Here is a 24,592-nt window from a genome sequence, read left to right as displayed (position 1 = left end):
TCTTTTCCACAAGGCATCCATGAAATTGTAAAGCTCAATAAGGTTGGCTCTAACCCTCGGTTACAAATGTTTGTGTATGTGTTAGGTGGAAAGGTTCAAAGTGTCATCTGAAGTAGTTTTGTACAGTACAGTAGATTCTAAATAATAATTAAAAAAAAGATACTTCCTTGAATGAGTGGGCACGTCATTAAAGACCGTGGAGTAGTTGAAGCTGAAATTGTGTATGACTGCCTTTCAAAGAGGTGAGATTCATCTTTATACGCAAGCTGTGGCACGGGAATATATTCTTATTTGATGGCAAGTGACATTTGGGTATATATGGCACCCATTTGTATGTGTTTATATCTGGTGTTTACTTGCTGCTCGATACCCCTGAAGATAGCCCCTTTGGCATTATAAAGTATATTTGTTACCAGTGTTAGTCACATCTTTGTAGGTATGCCACTACTTATTCAATTACTTTACATGAACCGGGCTGTTGATCCTGTATCACGTGTGCAAATACGTGTGCTCCCACCTTAATGTACATATATAATTATATGTGTGTTTGCTGTAACATGCAAAATGCTTTGACAGGGAAACTTACTGAATTCAATTGCTGCCAGCTGGTGAAGACAACATAAATAGGAACAGAAGTATGAATAAAAGGCACAGGGAGTATAAAGGGTATACAGGAGGCCTGCGGGATATAGAATAACAGGTAGCCCAGAAAATGTGCTTGGGTTCAATAGGATACCCAAAATATGTGCACAGTGGAAGCTGGTTGGGTTGGTAGGTTGGGTTTGGCTCCTATCTCAAAATTGCCAATCTCTGCATCCCCACTATGGCAAACAGACACTGTCCATTTACATTTTGTACAGATGTCACAGTATTGAACAGACAAAGTTCACACATTTTGTTTTAAACTATTTTATTATAAACAACTACTGTAGGCCTGTAGCTTATTGGTAGTCAAAAAAATATTCAAGTTCTCCTCACTTCTTTGTCAAGAATCGTGGGTACTCCAGAATGGCCAAGTACTGCAAGCCAAGAGAAATGCAAAAAAAGAGAAACATTAATATTTTTAGGAATGGTTCCAGCAGACTCTGCAGGATAAGCCTATTTCATTATTGCATGCTGAATAGACACTCTGTCTGAAGAAACATTTTATGTTTATCTCTTATACGTCCTCCAATGGGGAGAAGGAACCGGCGTTCCAAGGGTCTTGGTACAAAACAAATTTTATTACACAGAGATTGATGTATCAAAAGGTCAGTGTTCTTGACGGAAACATCAATCTCTGTGGAATAAAATTTGTATTGTACCAAGACCCCTGGAGTGCCGGTTCCTTCTCCGTGTTGGAGGACGTATTTGCCATACACATCTCCCCCCAATGGGCTGATTTTCTTGCACCCGAGGCAGCTGAATCCAGTTGAGTGAGTGCATCTATACAGTGCACCTATACATTTCTACTGATGCTTATCTCTTAAACAAAGCCTTTAAGGGTACTTACAGTACTTTGCTTGAATAGCGGCCATCTTCCGGCAGCATCACAGAGTCTTGATGTCACGGTGGCATCACGTTGCCATGGTAACGTGCCATCATATGATGGCACGGCGTCATTTGCTGTCGTCACCATGGCAACGCGACGCTCCAGAGAAGGTAAGACTCCCCCTTCCCCCCCCAAAAAAAACACACACACGGTTCTGCTGTTTCGGGAGCCCCACACTCCCTCCTTCCTCTTCCAGCTCCCCTCCATCAGGTCGGGCGGGAGTAAGATCCCAGCACCAACAGGAGGGAGAAGAGGGGGTGCGGGGCACCCCGTGACCACCTTGCCCTAAGGTGGCCGTGGCCTTGGTCATAGATCACTTACTGTAGACAGTATTATTGACAGATGTGCCAACTTCCGTAATCATATGTGTGGCCCTCCCCCGGTAAATAGTGGGTGTTATAAACCCTCAGCTGCCTGGCTTGCAATGTCTCTTAGGCGTGTAATATAGTCCTCGCGCATGCGCTACCGTGCACCAATTATAATTGCAGGGTATGAGCCTGCAGTTGCTATACTTCAGACGCGCGCATGCACGGATGTGAGCGGTGGCGCGGCAGACCAGGGAAAATACAATAAAATTATATTTTCGCGCTGCAGCCATGTCGCGAACCAATCACAGCGCGGCCTAACGCTGTGACGCCAGAGTCACGCCCCCTAACCGTGCGCATCACCGCTTGCACCCTAGCAACTAAACGCGCACACCACGTGCACGCGCAATGCCATGCGCGAGCCTGCACACACAGCAGCGAGGACTACATTACACGCCTTAAGCTCACTTTCCAGATAGGCTTACATAAGAAACAGCATACAGTATATGTACTGGCTTAAAGCTGCAGTTCATGCAATATCCTGCATGTGTGGGTTTTTTTAATAAATCAGTTCTGTAGTAAGAAAAAATACTTTAAGTATTTTCTGTTTTAAAAAAAACAACTTTGAAAGACCAATTTTCTTGTATTCTGTTTTAACAAGCATGCTTGTTCCTATAGCAACGATTTACATTCCCCATATTTAAAGATGTCGCCAAACTTTACCGATCAATAGACGGAGAACGAATTGACCGGCAGCTATGCAGTTTTTTAGGTAAGTAGAGATTGCCCACATGAAACTATTGAAGTTAAAAAAAAAACTAAAAAAAAACGGGAGCCTAAACTGCAGCTTTAAGTAATTGATCTATGTTTATGAGGACCATGCTTTGAGCTAAGCAACAAAGGCCTTAGATCCAACTTTGAAAGCTGCTGTTCAAGCAAATCTCTTGTCCCTTATGCAAATATACACAGCTTAGATGTGTGTGCACAGTACAGAACTGGGTGTTGCTTCATTCACACAAGTACAATCCTTTGCTGTAGCTTAGGGCAGGGCGGTCCCATTTCCAAAACCAAACGATATAAAAGCAATGTTACCTAAGGTCACACGTTTGCGCTTGTTTATACAAACATTTGTTTTATTGAAGGTGCACAATAAAATTGCTTGTGATAGGCCAAAGGCTACTAAATATGCACGAAAGCCAAGGATTACATGAGGTCTTTGATTTTGCAACATATACATGAAAATGGGAAAGAAGATGAGCCATGTGGTTCTTTTCTGCTGTCAAATTCTATGTACACATTAACAATCTAATTGATTTTCATTTGTTAAATGTAACCATGCTTACAGCAAAGATTTGTCTGCTTTTATTTTTTTGGAAATGAATAACACATTGCTTTTCCTCATGCCTTTTAATAGAGGGTGTTTGTCAATCAAGTGTTTTCCTTCGCCTACTCTGACCTGATCAGGGAGCCAATAAAGATAAGGAGAGGGGAGATAGACAGGGGGGTGAGGACAGGGTTACATCCGCAAACCTTTATTGAACACACAGTGACAGGAAAGGAGTCAGAGGAAATCAAACCCTTCCCAAGTCTAACCTTACAATGCATATAAAGTAACTTAAAAACAATATTTAATTATACATGTAGGTGTGGGATTTGGGTAAAGGAGGCATCAGTCACCCACATATAAACCCTTAAACATGTTACTGGCATAAGTAAATGTTGGCCTTAGGAGTCTTCCTCTTGAAGTGTCCGCCTCGTGGACACTGCCCTGGCTTCCTATATTAGCTGACCACGTCCACTTTCTGGTTGCCAGATCAAATATGGTTACCAGATTGTGCCCTTTGCATCCAGCCTTGCTATCAGAGCATATTACTATTCGTCTGATTTACCTGCTGCCTGATCCTCTGCCTGTGTGACTACGTTCGGAACCTCTGCCTGCCTAAGTTGTTGATTTCTGCCAGCCCTAACCCCGGGCCTGTTAAAACCATTATCCAGCCGGCCTGACCTTCACTTCTTTCTCATCCATTGTACTGCATTTGTCTGTCGATCTTGCCCTGCACCAACTCTGTGATGCGTAACCGTGCTCCGGGCACAGTACACTTGCGCCTGTTCTGCTCTCTGCCATTGAGTCTACCTTCATCGGTGCCTTTCACTTCACAGTTGCTGTTCTAAATATTTCTCTTTTGCTGTCATTGATGCCCCATTATCTCGTTAGCTCAGAATTACTGCTGTTTCCTCCTCTCTGATCACTGAAGTGATTCATATACACTTACATGTTCAGCCTTGTTTGCTGTCATTATTGCTTGTATTTGTTTATCAATTACATATTGTATACTGCTACTTACTGAGGTTCAAGAGGCTGAGGCCTGGGCATTGTGACCCTCTCCCTTTGCAGAGTTTGCTTTGCATTCGTTACAGGTGTGGGGACAGTGCCTGGGAAAAGAAGACAATCTATATACAGTTGTAGCAGGCTTCATTGCTCTTGCTGATAACACATCACATTGCGCTATAAGGCTGCGGTCCCAGTCAGCACTGTAGCGCGCGTGCCCGGATGGGGGGAGAGGGGGGCGGCACATGCACAGCGCCTCCCCCCCTCCCCCCCTGTATTGGCAATGTTTTGCTTGGCAATGATGGGGGCATTTTGAGACATTATTCGGGGTGAAATGAGTAGAGCGTACTTTTTATCCGGTTTGCCGAATCCTGGACCAAACTTGGCACCAAATCCAGGACCGAACGGCAGCACCCCAGTGTTCTGGAACTTTCTCTGGCACACTCCGGCGTATGAGATCTTTCCAACGATAAAACCCAGGACACCAGCAACTAAATTAATGGGAAGAACATGCTGTATAACAGAAAAAGAAGGCCTGGAAAGTTCTTCCAGAACTTTACAATCATCTATTGTTCATCTGTGCAAAATGGTTGAACGGCACCTATGTGGAAAGCACAATTATGATGTGCTACAGTGTTTCCATCTGGGTGCTGATTCATTTAACCTGTTAGTGGAAAGAGGGGCCCTTTTGGCAGCGGAAGATTTAAGGGGTTCTTGGATACTGTGCCCATCTAAAGTATAAAACGGAAGATGACTTTGGGGTGTATTGGGAAGAATGGGAGAAAGATCATTTCTAACAAAGCACATGACTAGATTTTTACAATTGTTGGGCTGTAAAGGGATTCATTAGCAGTGCAGGATATACTGCAGCATGTACTTTATATTGCAGTGCAGGATATACTGCAGCATGTACTTTATATTGCAGTGCAGGATATACTGCAGTATGTACTTTATATTGCAGTGCAGGATATACTGCAGCATGTACTTTATATTGCAGTGCAGGATATACTGCAGCATGTACTTTATATTGCAGTGCAGGATATACTGCAGCATGTACTTTATATTGCAGCGCAGGATATACTGCAGCATGTACTTTATATTGCAGTGCAGGATTAACTGCAGCATGTAATTTATATTGCAGTGCAGGATATACTGCAGCATGTACTTTATATTGCAGTGCAGGATATACTGCAGCATGTACTTTATATTGCAGTGCAGAATATACTGCAGCATGTACTTTATATTGCAGCGCAGGATATACTGCAGCATGTACTTTATATTGCAGCGCAGGATATACTGCAGCATGTACTTTATATTGCAGCGCAGGATATACTGCAGCATGTACTTTATATTGCAGCGCAGGATATACTGCAGTGTGTACTTTATATTGCAGCGCAGGATATACTGCAGCATGTACTTTATATTGCAGCGCAGGATATACTGCAGTATGTACTTTATATTGCAGCGCAGGATATACTGCAGCATGTACTTTATATTGCAGTGCAGGATATACTGCAGCATGTACTTTATATTGCAGCGCAGGATATACTGCAGCATGTACTTTATATTGCAGTGCAGGATATACTGCAGCATGTACTTTATATTGTAGCGCAGGATATACTGCAGCATGTACTTTATATTGCAGCGCAGGATATACTGCAGTATGTACTTTATATTGCAGCGCAGGATATACTGCAGCATGTACTTTATATTGCAGCGCAGGATATACTGCGGCATGTACTTTATATTGCAGCGCAGGCTATACTGCAGCATGTACTTTATATTGCAGCGCAGGATATACTGCAGCATGTACTTTATATTGCAGCGCAGGCTATACTGCAGCATGTACTTTATATTGCAGCGCAGAATATACTGCAGCATGTACTTTATATTGCAGCTCAGGATATACTGCAGCATGTACTTTATATTGCAGCGCAGAATATACTGCAGCATGTACTTTATATTGCAGCGCAGGATATACTGCAGCATGTACTTTATATTGCAGCGCAGGTATACTGCAGTATGTACTTTATATTGCAGCGCAGGATATACTGCAGCATGTACTTTATATTGCAGCGCAGAATATACTGCAGCATGTACTTTATATTGCAGCGCAGGATATACTGCAGCATGTACTTTATATTGCAGCGCAGGTATACTGCAGTATGTACTTTATATTGCAGCGCAGGATATACTGCAGCATGTACTTTATATTGCAGCGCAGGATATACTGCAGTATGTACTTTATATTGCAGCGCAGGATATACTGCAGCATGTACTTTATGTTGCAGTGCAGGATATACTGCAGCATGTACTTTATATTGCAGCGCAGGCTATACTGCAGCATGTACTTTATATTGCAGTGCAGGATATACTGCAGCATGTACTTTATATTGCAGCGCAGGATATACTGCAGCATGTACTTTATATTGCAGTGCAGGATATACTGCAGCATGTACTTTATATTGCAGTGCAGAATATACTGCAGCATGTACTTTATATTGCAGCGCAGGATATACTGCAGCATGTACTTTATATTGCAGTGCAGGATAAACTGCAGCATGTAGTTTATATTGCAGTGCAGGATATACTGCGGCATGTACTTTATATTGCAGCGCAGGATATACTGCAGCATGTACTTTATATTGCAGTGCAGGATATACTGCGGCATGTACTTTATATTGCAGCGCAGGATATACTGCAGCATGTACTTTATATTGCAGTGCAGGATATACTGCAGCATGTACTTTATATTGCAGCGCAGGATATACTGCAGTATGTACTTTATATTGCAGTGCAGGATATACTGCAGCATGTACTTTATATTGCAGTGCAGGATATACTGCAGCATGTACTTTATATTGCAGCGCAGGATATACTGCAGCATGTACTTTATATTGCAGCGCAGGCTATACTGCAGCATGTACTTTATATTGCAGCGCAGGATATACTGCAGCATGTACTTTATATTGCAGTGCAGGATATACTGCAGCATTTACTTTATATTGCAGCGCAGGATATACTGCGGCATGTACTTTATATTGCAGCGCAGGCTATACTGCAGCATGTACTTTATATTGCAGCGCAGGATATACTGCGGCATGTACTTTATATTGCAGCGCAGGCTATACTGCAGCATGTACTTTATATTGCAGCGCAGGCTATACTGCAGCATGTACTTTATATTGCAGCGCAGGATATACTGCAGCATGTACTTTATATTGCAGTGCAGGATATACTGCAGCATTTACTTTATATTGCAGCGCAGGATATACTGCGGCATGTACTTTATATTGCAGCGCAGGCTATACTGCAGCATGTACTTTATATTGCAGCGCAGGATATACTGCGGCATGTACTTTATATTGCAGCGCAGGCTATACTGCAGCATGTACTTTATATTGCAGCGCCGGATATACTGCAGCATGTACTTTATATTGCAGCGCAGGATATACTGCGGCATGTACTTTATATTGCAGCGCAGGATATACTGCAGCATGTACTTTATATTGCAGCGCAGAATATACTGCAGCATGTACTTTATATTGCAGCGCAGGATATACTGCAGCATGTACTTTATATTGCAGTGCAGGATATACTGCAGCATGTACTTTATATTGCAGCGCAGAATATACTGCAGCATGTACTTTATATTGCAGCGCAGGATATACTGCAGCATGTACTTTATATTGCAGCGCAGAATATACTGCAGCATGTACTTTATATTGCAGCGCAGGATATACTGCAGCATGTACTTTATATTGCAGCGCAGGATTAACTGCAGCATGTACTTTATATTGCAGCGCAGGATATACTGCAGCATGTACTTTATATTGCAGCGCAGGATATACTGCAGCATGTACTTTATATTGCAGCGCAGGATATACTGCAGCATGTACTTTATATTGCAGCGCAGGATATACTGCGGCATGTACTTTATATTGCAGCGCAGGCTATACTGCAGCATGTACTTTATATTGCAGCACAGGATATACTGCAGCATGTACTTTATATTGCAGCGCAGGCTATACTGCAGCATGTACTTTATATTGCAGCGCAGGCTATACTGCAGCATGTACTTTATATTGCAGCGCAGGATATACTGCAGCATGTACTTTATATTGCAGCGCAGGATATACTGCAGTATGTACTTTATATTGCAGCGCAGGATATACTGCAGCATGTACTTTATGTTGCAGTGCAGGATTAACTGCAGCATGTACTTTATATTGCAGCGCAGAATATACTGCAGCATGTACTTTATATTGCAGCGCAGGATATACTGCAGCATGTACTTTATATTGCAGCGCAGGATATACTGCAGCATGTACTTTATATTGCAGCGCAGGATATACTGCAGTATGTACTTTATATTGCAGCGCAGGATATACTGCAGCATGTACTTTATATTGCAGCGCAGGATATACTGCAGTATGTACTTTATATTGCAGCGCAGGATATACTGCAGCATGTACTTTATATTGCAGCGCAGGATTAACTGCAGCATGTACTTTATATTGCAGCGCAGGATATACTGCAGCATGTACTTTATATTGCAGCGCAGGATATACTGCAGCATGTACTTTATATTGCAGCGCAGGATATACTGCAGCATGTACTTTATATTGCAGCGCAGGATATACTGCGGCATGTACTTTATATTGCAGCGCAGGCTATACTGCAGCATGTACTTTATATTGCAGCACAGGATATACTGCAGCATGTACTTTATATTGCAGCGCAGGCTATACTGCAGCATGTACTTTATATTGCAGCGCAGGCTATACTGCAGCATGTACTTTATATTGCAGCGCAGGATATACTGCAGCATGTACTTTATATTGCAGCGCAGGATATACTGCAGTATGTACTTTATATTGCAGCGCAGGATATACTGCAGCATGTACTTTATGTTGCAGTGCAGGATTAACTGCAGCATGTACTTTATATTGCAGCGCAGGCTATACTGCAGCATGTACTTTATATTGCAGTGCAGGATATACTGCAGCATGTACTTTATATTGCAGCGCAGGCTATACTGCAGCATGTACTTTATATTGCAGTGCAGGATATACTGCAGCATGTACTTTATATTGCAGCGCAGGATATACTGCAGCATGTACTTTATATTGCAGTGCAGGATATACTGCAGCATGTACTTTATATTGCAGCGCAGGATATACTGCAGCATGTACTTTATATTGCAGTGCAGGATATACTGCGGCATGTACTTTATATTGCAGTGCAGAATATACTGCAGCATGTACTTTATATTGCAGCGCAGGATATACTGCGGCATGTACTTTATATTGCAGTGCAGGATTAACTGCAGCATGTAGTTTATATTGCAGTGCAGGATATACTGCGGCATGTACTTTATATTGCAGCGCAGGATATACTGCAGCATGTACTTTATATTGCAGCGCAGGATATACTGCAGTATGTACTTTATATTGCAGCGCAGGATATACTGCAGCATGTACTTTATGTTGCAGTGCAGGATTAACTGCAGCATGTACTTTATATTGCAGCGCAGGCTATACTGCAGCATGTACTTTATATTGCAGTGCAGGATATACTGCAGCATGTACTTTATATTGCAGCGCAGGATATACTGCAGCATGTACTTTATATTGCAGCGCAGGCTATACTGCGGCATGTACTTTATATTGCAGCGCAGGCTATACTGCGGCATGTACTTTATATTGCAGCGCAGGATATACTGCAGCATGTACTTTATATTGCAGTGCAGAATATACTGCAGCATGTACTTTATATTGCAGCGCAGGATATACTGCAGCATGTACTTTATATTGCAGCGCAGAATATACTGCAGCATGTACTTTATATTGCAGCGCAGGATTAACTGCAGCATGTACTTTATATTGCAGCGCAGGATATACTGCAGCATGTACTTTATATTGCAGCGCAGGATATACTGCAGCATGTACTTTATATTGCAGCGCAGGATATACTGCAGTATGTACTTTATATTGCAGCGCAGGATATACTGCAGCATGTACTTTATATTGCAGCGCAGGATATACTGCGGCATGTACTTTATATTGCAGCGCAGGCTATACTGCAGCATGTACTTTATATTGCAGCGCAGGATATACTGCAGCATGTACTTTATATTGCAGCGCAGGCTATACTGCAGCATGTACTTTATATTGCAGCGCAGGCTATACTGCAGCATGTACTTTATATTGCAGCGCAGGATATACTGCAGCATGTACTTTATATTGCAGCGCAGGATATACTGCAGTATGTACTTTATATTGCAGCGCAGGATATACTGCAGCATGTACTTTATGTTGCAGTGCAGGATTAACTGCAGCATGTACTTTATATTGCAGCGCAGGCTATACTGCAGCATGTACTTTATATTGCAGTGCAGGATATACTGCAGCATGTACTTTATATTGCAGTGCAGGCTATACTGCAGCATGTACTTTATATTGCAGCGCAGGATATACTGCAGCATGTACTTTATATTGCAGTGCAGGATATACTGCAGCATGTACTTTATATTGCAGTGCAGAATATACTGCAGCATGTACTTTATATTGCAGCGCAGGATATACTGCAGCATGTACTTTATATTGCAGTGCAGGATATACTGCGGCATGTACTTTATATTGCAGTGCAGGATATACTGCAGCATGTACTTTATATTGCAGCGCAGGATATACTGCAGTATGTACTTTATATTGCAGTGCAGGATATACTGCAGCATGTACTTTATATTGCAGTGCAGGATATACTGCAGCATGTACTTTATATTGCAGCGCAGGATATACTGCAGCATGTACTTTATATTGCAGCGCAGGCTATACTGCAGCATGTACTTTATATTGCAGCGCAGGATATACTGCAGCATGTACTTTATATTGCAGTGCAGGATATACTGCAGCATGTACTTTATATTGCAGCGCAGGATATACTGCGGCATGTACTTTATATTGCAGCGCAGGCTATACTGCGGCATGTACTTTATATTGCAGCGCAGGATATACTGCGGCATGTACTTTATATTGCAGCGCAGGCTATACTGCAGCATGTACTTTATATTGCAGCGCAGGATATACTGCAGCATGTACTTTATATTGCAGTGCAGAATATACTGCAGCATGTACTTTATATTGCAGCGCAGGATATACTGCAGCATGTACTTTATATTGCAGCGCAGAATATACTGCAGCATGTACTTTATATTGCAGCGCAGGATATACTGCAGCATGTACTTTATATTGCAGCGCAGGATATACTGCAGTATGTACTTTATATTGCAGCGCAGGATATACTGCAGCATGTACTTTATATTGCAGCGCAGGATATACTGCAGTATGTACTTTATATTGCAGCGCAGGATATACTGCAGCATGTACTTTATATTGCAGTGCAGGATTAACTGCAGCATGTACTTTATATTGCAGCGCAGGATATACTGCAGCATGTACTTTATATTGCAGTGCAGGATATACTGCAGCATGTACTTTATATTGCAGCGCAGGATATACTGCAGCATGTACTTTATATTGCAGCGCAGGATATACTGCAGCATGTACTTTATATTGCAGCGCAGGATATACTGCAGCATGTACTTTATATTGCAGCGCAGGATATACTGCAGCATGTACTTTATATTGCAGCGCAGGATATACTGCAGTATGTACTTTATATTGCAGCGCAGGATATACTGCGGCATGTACTTTATATTGCAGCGCAGGATATACTGCGGCATGTACTTTATATTGCAGTGCAGAATATACTGCAGCATGTACTTTATATTGCAGTGCAGAATATACTGCAGCATGTACTTTATATTGCAGCGCAGGATATACTGCAGCATGTACTTTATATTGCAGCGCAGGCTATACTGCAGCATGTACTTTATATTGCAGCGCAGGCTATACTGCAGCATGTACTTTATATTGCAGCGCAGGATATACTGCAGCATGTACTTTATATTGCAGCGCAGGCTATACTGCAGAATGTACTTTATATTGCAGTGCAGGATATACTGCAGCATGTACTTTATATTGCAGCGCAGGATATACTGCAGCATGTACTTTATATTGCAGCGCAGGATATACTGCAGCATGTACTTTATATTGCAGCGCAGGATATACTGCAGCATGTACTTTATATTGCAGCGCAGGCTATACTGCAGCATGTACTTTATATTGCAGCGCAGGCTATACTGCAGCATGTACTTTATATTGCAGCGCAGGATATACTGCAGCATGTACTTTATATTGCAGCGCAGGATATACTGCAGCATGTACTTTATATTGCAGCGCAGGATATACTGCAGCATGTACTTTATATTGCAGCGCAGGATATACTGCAGTATGTACTTTATATTGCAGCGCAGGCTATACTGCAGCATGTACTTTATATTGCAGTGCAGGATATACTGCAGCATGTACTTTATATTGCAGCGCAGGATATACTGCAGCATGTACTTTATATTGCAGCGCAGGATATACTGCAGCATGTACTTTATATTGCAGCGCAGGATATACTGCAGCATGTACTTTATATTGCAGCGCAAATGATGTAACAATTACTCTACTTGTGCACCAGTATTTACCCCCTTTGATCTTCCTTTTGAATGAATGATTTCACTGGCTTACAATACTTTATAAGGAAATATGCAGCCTGGCCTTCTGGCAGCAATAATGTTAATATTGAAAACATTCCCTTTTGCTCATGTATTCATTTGATACAAACGCTGAGTCAGCTGACGATCAATATGCCAATGCAGGGAATTTCTAAAGTAAATAAAGGACTTGTAGATGTTATTCAACAGAGAGCCACAAATTCCATACATGCTTGTACTGTGTGGTCAGTAAATACACATTATAAAGCCATTGCATTGTGCATGTTGCTGCCCCTCAGCACAGCCATACTATTGCCCTTCTTTGAAAAGCTTTCTCTGACATTCAAGAGAACACAACTTTATACATATCACAATAATATTATTTTTTTACATTCTCAATGTAACTTACGTGCAACTTTTGGTAAGGAGCCAAACCTTTTGTTTGGTAATAGATACCCTAAAAATGGAGGAAAAAAATGTAATGTATTCATCAAAACTCATCCAAGCAATATAATACACCCAGCTAATATAAATGGCTAACTGTGGTTACAGCCATCCAGAACCTGCAAAAGCCCTATTTCAGAGTCTGGACGGGAGTAATCCCAAGTGTAGCACTGACTTAAATAACAGAACATTACATCTCAGTGTTAACCTTAATGGGCTTTAATAAGTAATGCACGATATGATAACGTCGGGTTTGCATCTCATTTTCACTGCTGTCTGTTATTGTTAGTGCTAGGTTCTTTAGGGGAGAAAACATGACTTAATGTTATGTTAACGTCATTTGAGGATACATCACTACTATTAACGTGACGTTTACTTAAGTTATCATCATGTGAAGTGGCTTGAGCTGAGAATCTGGCCCTAACTGAGAGAGGTGTAGCAGCCGTATTCATTTAGGTCGTGAGCTCATTGTTTAGGACAGTGTTTTTCAACCAGGGTTTCTTAAGAAGCCTTGGGGTTCCCCGGGCATCACTAAAGGGTTCCCTGTGATATTCAGGTAATTTTAAAATTGTATCAAATACAGAAGGAGTTGCAATGCATCTGATGTCAGACGTGCTGTTAGAGAGGGTTGGGGTTCCTTGCAATGCATCTGATCTCAGATGCGCTATTAGAGAGGGTTGGGGTTCCTTACAATGCATCTGATCTCAGACGCGCTATTAGAGAGGGTTGGGGTTCCTTACAATGCATCTGATCTTAGACGCGCTATTAGAGAGGGTTGGGGTTCCTTGCAATGCATCTGATCTCAGACGCGCTATTAGAGAGGGTTGGGGTTCCTTACAATGCATCTGATCTCAGACGCGCTATTAGAGAGGGTTGGGGTTCCTTACAATGCATCTGATCTTAGACGCGCTATTAGAGAGGGTTGGGGTTCCTTGCAATGCATCTGATCTCAGACGCGCTGTTAGAGAAGGTTGGGGTTCCTTACAATGCATCTGATCTCAGACGTGCGGTTGGGATTCCTTACAATGCATCTGATCTCAGACGCGCTATTAGAGAGGGTTGGGGTTCCTTGCAATGCATCTGATCTCAGACGCGCTATGAGAGAGGGTTGGGGTTCCTTACAATGCATCTGATCTCAGACGCACTGTTAGAGAAGGTTGGGGTTCCTTACAATGCATCTGATCTCAGACACACTATTAGAGAGGGTTGGGGTTCCTTACAATGCATCTGATCTCAGACGCGCTGTTAGAGAGGGTTGGGAGTTCCTCAGAATTTCACAAGGGATTCCTTAACCAACTTAGCTTGGGAACCACTGGTTTAGGAATACAATACACAGTTTAAGATATCAGTGCGGCGATAAACTTGAGATGGGAAAACAGACATCCTACTGTACAGTACTGTGTAGAAATCTTTAAAAAGAAACACGCAGGGGAAATTGCCCCAATACCAGAGGAATTTCCTGCCTCAATATGGTAATGGTACTGTATGCATCAACGTTTGCTGCCCTAATCAATGGGGGTTTCTCCTTTAATCAGGGAATTAAATCCACCAGGTCTGCGGGGGCATTCATTTTCATTTTAAAGAGATCAATGATATATACAAGACATTCCAAATAAGGGTTATATTTGGGGCTAGAATAAATTGACACGAGGAAATGTTTGTATGGTGGCAAGCAGCAGTTTGTATCATATTCATACACACCACTTCATTTTGGCAACAGCCAGGATAAAGAACACACAAGGCTTAAAGGTTAATCTGCAAAGGAGAAAAGAGGGGCTTGCATCCGGAGCAGCAACAAGGTATGGCAACAAAAAATCGATTAATCCGGCACTGGTCAGAAAGGCTTTATTGTACACATAACTTGACAGACAAGGAGTCTTTGACGAAGCGCCCCTCGGTGTGAAACGCGTAGGAGGGAGTACATGGACTTATCTATGTGGCACTCCACACCGATATCTCCATGTATGGCACAACTACACACAGCGAGACTGTTACAGGCATCCCCCCGAAGCGCAGGACAGCACTACCACATGTTATAGGTTAATCTATTTACATGTGCAGAAAATCATTTGTTTATAATAGTGTGTTTACAGTCCGTTAGTGGACGCATTACTTCATAGTGATATAATTAAATAGGAATAAAAATGGACGTAGTGGTCATTTCATTAATAAGACTTATTAACTAACCTTTGTAGACAAGTCCCTGAGTGACCACCATGCCTCCAATGGACAGAGGAAGAGCTGCAAAAAGAAAATATACACATTTGTGTAGTTGTTATCATTAAACTGTCCTCTATATTTCCATGACGAATGCCCTGGCTCTGATGTTTCTTTCTTACAAAGTTTCCAAGCTCACGCTATCATCACATCAGTACAGCTCTCCTGGATACATTACATTAGCAATATTTGTACTGTATGCTACAGTTGACCATATGATGCATTTCTTGTGTTTCCCTCAATGATTAAAGGAGTAAATTCTCCCCCAGATGTCCCCCCCCCCTCTATGAAGAAGCAGGGGGTCTCTGGAGCTGAACCCCGTTAATTTCAGCTCCAGGGACCCCCTGCTTCCAGAGATACTTTGCAGGTTGAAAGCTCCCGATTACGTGGGCCAATAGGACGCCACAATGGATGATGGTACGGCTTTCTATTGGATTGCGTGACGCGGGAGTGTTAAATCCGCCATTTCAATAGCCCCACATAGTCCAGCCAGATCTACTACCGGCACCCCCTATGGAGTTAAGTATTTTGGGAAGGAGGGTTACCGGAGCTGAAATTAATGGGAAGACCCCCTGCTGCCCAAATACGGGGAAATTTTTTTTTGCCGGGGGGGGGGGGGGGGTGCATTTGTTCCTTTAAGCATTCAGGGAAACACTAGAAAGGTATTGCATCTCAGCTCCAGAGACCCCTGTCAATCCTATAACTAAAAAAAATTAAATAATAATAAAATATAATTTATCTGTCCTCAATGAGGAAACAACTTTTACAACTGGCAAAGAATGTGTTCAATTTCTGAATGATTCAATTTCAATGCAATTTCAGTATATTTATCAGTTTGCGTTCACGGGACGGCCTGTATGGGAGAGGTACATGGATGAAAGTCAACATGAAGCACGTTTTATCAGTGCTTTGGATGTAAATGTGCATGCGCCTAATGAAGAAAACAATCTACGTTACACATTGCTAATAAGAAAGCATGGATAAGAACCTAGGGCCTCATGCAGAGAGCAGTGCTATTAACAATCTCGCCATTTTCCGGCGAAAATCGCGCTAAAAACAGCCAAAAATGGCGAGGTAGGAAAAAAGCGCCATTTTTTTTTCTAATTGAAAATCTCGCCGCGCGGCTGGCGAGAAACTACACCTCGCCAGTCTAAAAAATATCCAAATTCAGAAATGCGCGCTCGCCATCTAGCGGCTGTTTTTGGCGCGATTTTCGTCAATTTTCTCCGCCAACTAAAGTTGGCAAGAAGCAGGAGCTCGCCGGCTATAGGGGGAAAAAAATGCGCGATTTTTTTTTTCTTCCTTTCAGCTGCGCGCATCTCCTCATTTACAATTCTCCACATGCAGTAATGCTAAAAATAGCGGATTTCGCCCATTTCTGCATATGGAGAATAAAACTCTCCATTAAAGCTACTTTTTCTTAAACTCTCCAATTTATTCTAGCGCTGCTCTCTGCATAGGCCCCCTAATGTGTTTGCATTACCTCTGTACCAGAAGCTTTCCTCTTTACATTCTTTCATGAGCTTTGCTAAATCTTCCCTGTGGGCCTGTGAAATGGGGCAATGCATCTGAAAAGGAAGATGGTATGATCTATTATTTGACACATTGCTTATTGCTGACGTCATGGCATTGCTGCTTGCCACGCAGCCCTCGTGTAGCAGCCATGCAGCCAATTTTGTATAAGTGGTGATGGGACACAGGTGGTGAGTACCCTGGGGTGTATATAAGGGTGTGCGTGGGGTACACTTATCACATGGGTGTTATTGTCTGAGGAGGAAGATGTATCCCCCAAAACATATTTTTGTCTGCTTAAGAATGAAGTAAACTTCACCTGTGTGTCTCCATCTTTTTTTGTTTATATATATGCCTTTGTTTGGAATATAGGGGCATTGATGGGCTAATTTGAACCAGGATAAACTCTGAACAAGAATTAGGCAATTTGAGTGCCTCTGTATACCTTAAAATTATGACACACAGCATTTTGATCATCAGGAATTACTTTATTTCACCTAACGATGGGGGTCATCCCTGAAATGTTGTGCACCGATTTCAGTACCGCAAATAAACGGTTCAAAATATAATTCTTGTAAAGGTGATTTGAGTCCCGTGGAGGTTACCAGTCCAGAAATTCTCCTAGCTGAATGGATTCCCGCAGACTAAAAATATACGTACCTGAAGCAAGCGTTTCATTCCTACCCTACTATAATCAGGAACCAACATTGAAAGTCATTCGTAATGTGCACAAACCCAGTAGGCCTACGATGAATAATTTGGAATATTATTGCAGCATTGTGTAATGGTACAATTAATTTCCCAATATTCCTATTTCTCACGGAAAATAGAACACGAAGACGGACCTTAGCCATGTGTTCATTGTTAATGTTGTGTGTACACACGTGGCGTCTAACGTACAGTAATAATAATCGGGACAGTCACACCCAGCATGAGCAATTTAAATGTATCCCCCTCTTCGGGGACTACTATTTAAGTAAAGTAAACAGCCTTAATGGGTTAACTGTGTGGGCTTACTCATTCTCTCAGTAGTTGCCACTCTGAAAACTGAAACTCCTAACAACTATATCTGCTGGCTCCCTACTAAACTTTGCATGCACTACAAACATCTTCTCTCCTTCAAAGATCTCCCCACCTTTGCCCCTCTTTTCATCTCAGCTTCAAATTGCCAAATTCCTTGCTTGTCTCTGTGCTCTGCTCAGGCCTGTCTCCTCTTTATGCGTGTCATGGCAGCTCTCTTACCAGTAGAACCTCTCACACATGCTACGCCCTGCCTGTGGGTCTCCCTCCTTAATGTCTGCCCTTCTCTCTTTATCTTCAAAACCTGGATGACTCATCAACTACAATATGCTCTTACACACTGTAACCAATGCACTCAAATGCTCTGTGTTTTTTGTTTGTCTCCCCACGTGCCTATTAGATTGTAAGCTTTTTGGCAAAGGGACTCCTTTTCCCCCAATGTTACATTAATGTCTTGATGCACTTATCCCATTTATATTATAATCCTTGTATTGTAATTGTATTGTAATGTTTGTATAAATTGTAAAGGGCTGCATAGCTGCTGGGCGCTATAACAATATATATATATAAATAGAGAACAGAAATAAACAGGTGTTTTGGAGTAAACCCCCCCAAATCAAAAGGGCAGAACAGGCATATATTTTAGAAAGGGGTTTCCACCATCTGCTGAATGATAACCCAGAATTTTTTTTTTTAAACATTTTTTTAAATGGCTCCGTGACGTCAAATGATAAAACCATGACAACGGGACGCCATAAGGCATCACGTTATCATGGCAACGTGGTGCCGCAGTGCGTCCCATTGTCATGGCAATGGGATGCTGCATGGCGCCGTGCCTTCCTGTTGTCATGGCAACACTGAGGAAAAGAAGGATCCAACGCGCTACGGTTTTGATTATAATGCTAATTTATTTGTGCCACACAACGTTTCGACCTAAATAGGTCTTTCTCAAGTGACTAGGCATGGCGTCGTGACTTCCTGTTGTCATGGCAACATGGCAGCATTAGCGTCGCTGAGCTATTTTGATGGGACCATGCAGGGGGGGGGGATGCCGCCCGAGAAGTCAGTGAAAACTTCTGCGTCGGACCGCTGGGGCGTGGTCCTCCCCGGCCATCCTCTGCCGCCCAGCTTTGCTCCCACTGTCCAACTCCTCTGACTGCTGCCCTGCGCCACTCTGCCGGCCCTCCGCCCTCTTCTCCTGCCACCACACCCCAGTTTGCGCACCTGCCCGGAGATTGGAAACGTATACCTGTGGCCCGGTGATGGGTTAGCGAAACCCGGAGTGGTGGCAAAACTGATTTGAAAGTGAGATAAGCTCTTAAGTATATTTATATTTTTAAGTCCCAACGTAATGTGAAGGAGGAGTGGCTCAGTAAGGTAGACTGGCTGTAAACAATGAGTTTGAAGCACCTGGTTCAGTTCCTGGCTTCTTGTGGCCTTGGGTAATTCAGTTTATCTCCTTGTGTCTTCGACACCAAAAACATAGATTGAAAGCTCATCTGGGCAGGGACTGTGTCTGTAAAAATTACTATGGTGTGGGATGGGTGCGCTCCCTAAGTTCTTACACACGCTCTAGAGTTTCTTGGTGAGTAGCATGTTAGAAATCATTCTATATAATGTAACTGAACTAACCCACGAGACCCCACTATAGGTGGAAGAATTTATTCAGTAAAGTATTTATATTAAATAATAAATACTTGTCTTCTCTTTACAGGTGTAAGCTCCGTAGAGTAGATCCCCACTTACCAATAACATATATGTGTTAATATTTCCCTATTTATTGTTATTGTATATTTTAGCATTCATTGTCTCTTACAACCCCATTGTATGCTGTTGCAGAATACGTTGGTGCCCTATGTACACATGATATTCATTTGATAAACATGCAAAGTATGTTTTGAAAGAACAGAAAGGGTTAATCATGATGGGAGCACGCACAGTTTTCCAAGAGTGGTGTGCAAAAGGGAGGTGGGGTCATTGCCCCATGTGAGAAGCACTGCGCACTGTGTGAGCAGAACAGGGATCAGCGTCACTGTGACTTTCACCAAAAGCGCAGTATATTCTGAAACACACTCAAGCATAGCAAAATAAAGTGTCTAACTATACATCTCATACCCCTCAATTCAGATCCTGTCTAAGGTATCCGGTAAATCCCTGTATTCCTTCAAGCAAGGACATTACCTACTGCTGATTGTGCCAGGACGTTTCTAACACTGTGACAGTGTTATAATGAATGATCTAGGGATATTGACACTGTCTTTGAGGTCGATGATTTGAATCACAACGTACACTGCTACTGACCATTGTGAAGTCACTTTGTTCAGGCATGCAAATGACAATACAGTATATTGCATGTACTGAGCACGGTTTAATTGTACCTATATACTCCACTACTGTACAATTCTATGTACTGTTCATTATAACAATGTATCATTTAAATACATTCTTATATCCCAGCGCAGTGTCAGCTCCTGAGGAAGCTGTTTCATACAGCGAAACGCGTAGAGCCGAGTAGCAGCACAGCTGAATCACAGTCTGGATAGCTGCTCCATCCCTGAAGGCATAGCGTCGACACTGCGACCCTACCGTCCCTTCCTCCATCCGCTCCAGCCGGAAGTCATCAGTCCAAGGCCCGGACGTGACATCAGACGCTCTCCACCAGCGACCGGACGAGGGGGCACCCTCGTGGAGGGATACTGAAGGGACTGCAGTTGTAACATCTCGAGTGCTGACCTACTGCCTCAAGTAAAACATTACGTGATCCTGATCTCATGCTATATTGTGAGTACATGTCTTATGTGCTTTTAATCATAAAGTTTGGTGTTTTTTCTGGTCAACACTATGGTTTCTCCCTGTTTTTGCATGAATTTGACTGCACGTATTTGACTGCGAGTTGAAATCTCCACGAACACATCACCTAGTCCATTACCAGTGTTTGCTGCTGTTACATCTACCTGTCACTGCGAGTTGGAGTCCCCATGAACCATCTCTTACCACTTGCTGTTTTTTACCTTACTTGTTGTAAGTAGGCAATCTACTAGAGCCAAGTTTCTCATTGCTGAATATTTTTTAGTTAAGTTGCTGCACTATTATTATCCTATTTTTTTTCGTTTTGGGTGTTCCTGATGCCACCGCTCCCTTCCTACCCTGGATCCTAACTACTTGTAAGGGAATCGGTACATATTCCCTGTGAAGGTTGAGAATATTTTAGCTACACCCTATAATTTCTTCTATATATTTCTTCACATTATAATTGTTGTTTTAGCGCCGTTCCAAGTCACTGGGTTCTAAATTATAACAAATTATAACAATGTATCATTGAAATACATTCTTATATCCCAGCGCAGTGTCAGCAAAAATTACTATATATATTAAAAGAAATATTAATAGAAAGTGTTCTTTTTCATTATTTTAGCCCAGGTGTCAATGTTTTCTTTCCAATATTGGACCAAACGGTGAACCTGATTTATCAAAGAGAAAAGTTCCATTTAAAATCAATAGCATTTTTTAGACAAATATTGTGCATTTTTGCATTCAGATTTGCATCAGTTTTGCCGTGATACTGAAGGGACTATTTACCAAAGTCTCTCGTCTGTAAAACTGGGGCGAGGCTGTATTAAAAAATAGCACTGAATTTATGAAAGGCTCCTCGGTCAGTGACTAGCAACAAACTTTCAAAGGCATATTTTATATTTAATACAAGTTTGTCACCAGTGATACAGTGTTTGTGGTGCAAGATTTACAATGATTGCTCACTTCACTCCAGGCACATATACACACAAGTACTTCCCCTTCTGTAGACTAGTCGGGAAGCATGGGGAGTTTGCAACAGTTGTACTCATACTGCAGGTGATAGATTCATCTATAGAAGCAATTCACTTAGCCTACATACTGTATGTAGAACAAGCAGAAGCGAGCCTTCCCATGGAAGGGGAGGGAAAGGGGGGGGGGGAGTAGAGATGGGGGGGGGGTACCATTTCGCCACTACTTTATATACAAACTCATTATGCTGCTATCTGTTGCCAATTTATGTAGATAAATGAACACTTTACTTACTAATGAGTAACCGCTTGCCGTGTTTTGTCCCGGGCCTGGTGCTGGTTCTGGTTCTGAAGACATATCTCCAAATGCTCACAACTAATTGAGCTGTCCGTATAAAGTTGCGGAGAAGGTATTTCTGATGACCTAGCACTCCCTCCGTTTAAACTGGATTGTACAATACACACAGGATGCCACTGTTATTGTTAATCTAATGTTGAATTACAGGAGCCTGCTCTGAGCATGGAAAATATGTTAGCCACCCCCATTTGTAAATGAAAGCTGTAATCTGATCTGAAGGAAGGGGAACAGTGGGTTGGGTCAGGGCTGTTATTTTATTGAACCTAGAGAAAACAGCCTTTGTCTCATTATTGAGCCTGGATAAAATATAACAGTAATAAAGCTGATCGTTTGCACAATACTACAGTATTATAGTAACATTCACAAACATAATTGATCTGTTCCCTGGAAAGTTTTCAAAATAATTCGCGTTGCTTTGAAGTATAGGAGGTAAAGTCCTGATCCGCTGTCACCAAAGCCCTAATTCTATGTGCTGTTTAGTCTCTTCCCTGCGCTAGACAGGATTTTAGACCTATTCATTGCAATGGAGGGGAACTCTTGTGCAGCACTGCGGAGCAGTCTCACTGTGTATTAAATAGGGGGCCATGTCTTAAATCGTGTGGTTCTACTTCAATAAAAGGTGTTTTGAGAAAGGCACACCTTCTGTCAGATGGCAGGGGTTTAGACTGAAAATATTATTATTATTATTATAACCATGGTAGTCAGGGTATTCAATATCCCACTGTAGGAGTTAATTTACTCCCTTAAATTGACACATTAGAGTGAGTATTGTTCTCACAAATATGAAAAAATAATAAAGTTTTATTTCATTAAATCACAGCGACGACGTTTAAAAATATATACATAACATAACAGTATTAAAGTCCCCAGGTAGGGCGGCTCGTAGTAAATAGCTGACCTGATAGTCTTTCCAGTTCAAACTATAGATGTGACCCAAGATACCAATATTGTGATCTAGATTGATCCTATTATCACTTTAATCACTATACTCGTGTAAATTATTGAACTTATAAGGGGGTAGGTATAGTATTGAAATCAAAGTATTCGGTATATCTTGATGTCAGTATAGTTAATATCTTTAGCGATTGTTCTGTTCTCAACAAGGTTTAAACCACATAAGTATCAAGTGAACAGGGCTGGTAATTCAAACCCGGAATATACCTAATGCAAGTGTTTAGTAATAGCCTATTGAGTAACACAGTATGTGGTTCCTCAGAGCTACAATCAGATGAATAGGCTATTATTCTGCTAAATTGTATAGTATACAAACGGGTGAATCTGAGTGATTGACCCCCCAGGCGCTCAGAAATAGAATAAAATCGATAAATTAGTATAATCTCATACCCAGGTATATGGAATGGAAATATCCTAAGAGACTGTAACAAGTAACCATAGCAATTGTATCTAAACAGGAGTGTGGCAATTATTTAAAGACACAATCAATCACAATGTCAAAAACAATACACATCATTGAAAATAAAAACTCTGATCAAACTGTAGATAAACCAAAATTAGAGCAATAGATGGGATAGGGAAGGGGGGGACAAGGGGGGGGAAGGGAGGGGTAGCGGGAGGGGGGGGAAGGGAGGGGTAGCGGGAGGGGGGGTGGAGGGGTAGCGGGAGGGGGGGGAAGGGAGGGGTGGGGAAGAGGTAAGGGGGAAAGGTAAGGGGAAATAATAAAATAATAACAAATCAACCTTAAATAATATAATAATACAGTAATAACGAAATAGAAAGGCAACCTTGGTAGAACACTAAAGGATATGTATATACAGATCAATCATGAAGAAAGTGTATGAGTTCCCATTCCACGTTAAGGCCAAAAGGTTGCAAGCTATTAAGAGAGAAAATCCATGACATCTCTTTTTTATTTAGACGATTAAGCCTATCTCCTCCTCTTGCGTGGATGGGAATGTGTTCTACACCACAATAAGTAAAATTCTTGAGTCCACCAAGCGGACATAATGAAAAGTGTTTAGAAACTGGATGTGATAAATTACGTTTGTTGATTAATCTGACATGTTCAGAAATTCTAACATATAATGATCTTATGGTTCTACCTACATACCTATATTTGCATCCACAGGTTATCACGTATGCCACATGAGTGTTCTGACAGTTGATAAACGTATTGATCCTGTATTTACAGTTAGGGAACAATGTACGAATTCTTTTAATGGGAGAAGCATATTTGCAATAATTACAAAAGCCACATTTAAAAAATCCCTTTGGTATATTTCTAAGTTTTGAGTCCTTAGATTGAAACATGCTCTTAGATATGGATGTAGCTAGTGTGTTGGCCTTTCTGAAAGCGAATCTTGGACCGGAATTGGTATATTTTTCTAGATCTGTGTCCATTTTCAGTATACTCCAGTGTTTCAAAATTATTTGTCTGATCTGGGATGCTTGTTTACTGTACTTTGTGATAAATAGTGGGCTATCCGTAGCCGCTGCTTTCTTAAGTCTATCACTTTTCTTATGGACTAACAATTCATCTCGTTCCATCG

General features: G+C 41.8%; 1 protein-coding gene across 1 annotated transcript; it reads right to left on the bottom strand.

Annotated features, from left to right (window-relative positions):
• Window positions 1-893: 893 nt before the first annotated feature.
• On the bottom strand, window positions 894-22,249 carry OCIAD2 (OCIA domain containing 2). The gene is made up of 7 exons (XM_075566706.1): window positions 22,023-22,249; window positions 16,918-17,002; window positions 15,405-15,458; window positions 13,183-13,230; window positions 4,515-4,656; window positions 4,182-4,269; window positions 894-1,019 (listed from the first exon to the last, which is right to left on the bottom strand). The coding sequence occupies exons 1-6, from the start codon at window positions 22,083-22,085 to the stop codon at window positions 4,188-4,190; spliced, it is 474 nt and encodes a 157-aa protein (XP_075422821.1). The 5' UTR covers window positions 22,086-22,249; the 3' UTR covers window positions 894-1,019; window positions 4,182-4,187.
• Window positions 22,250-24,592: the final 2,343 nt, after the last annotated feature.

The sequence above is a fragment of the Ascaphus truei genome, chromosome 1, assembly GCF_040206685.1.
Source record: "Ascaphus truei isolate aAscTru1 chromosome 1, aAscTru1.hap1, whole genome shotgun sequence".
NCBI classification, from domain to species: domain Eukaryota; kingdom Metazoa; phylum Chordata; class Amphibia; order Anura; family Ascaphidae; genus Ascaphus; species Ascaphus truei.
Note: the sequence above shows the minus strand (reverse complement) of the source record. Positions and strands in the feature narration are given on the sequence as shown.

Excerpts from the sequence above, each read along its gene's own strand:
- OCIAD2 (XM_075566706.1), bottom strand. The coding sequence starts at position 22,085 with ATGTCTTCAGAACCAGAACCAGCACCAGGCCCGGGACAAAACACGGCA. Across the intron at positions 17,003-22,022 it reads CGGCAAGCGGTTACTCATTA|ATGCATTGCCCCATTTCACA; the intron begins GTAAGTAAAGTG and ends CTTCCTTTTCAG. Across the intron at positions 4,657-13,182 it reads CTCCTTACCAAAAGTTGCAC|TTGCTGGTGTCCTGGGTTTT; the intron begins GTAAGTTACATT and ends CCATTAATTTAG.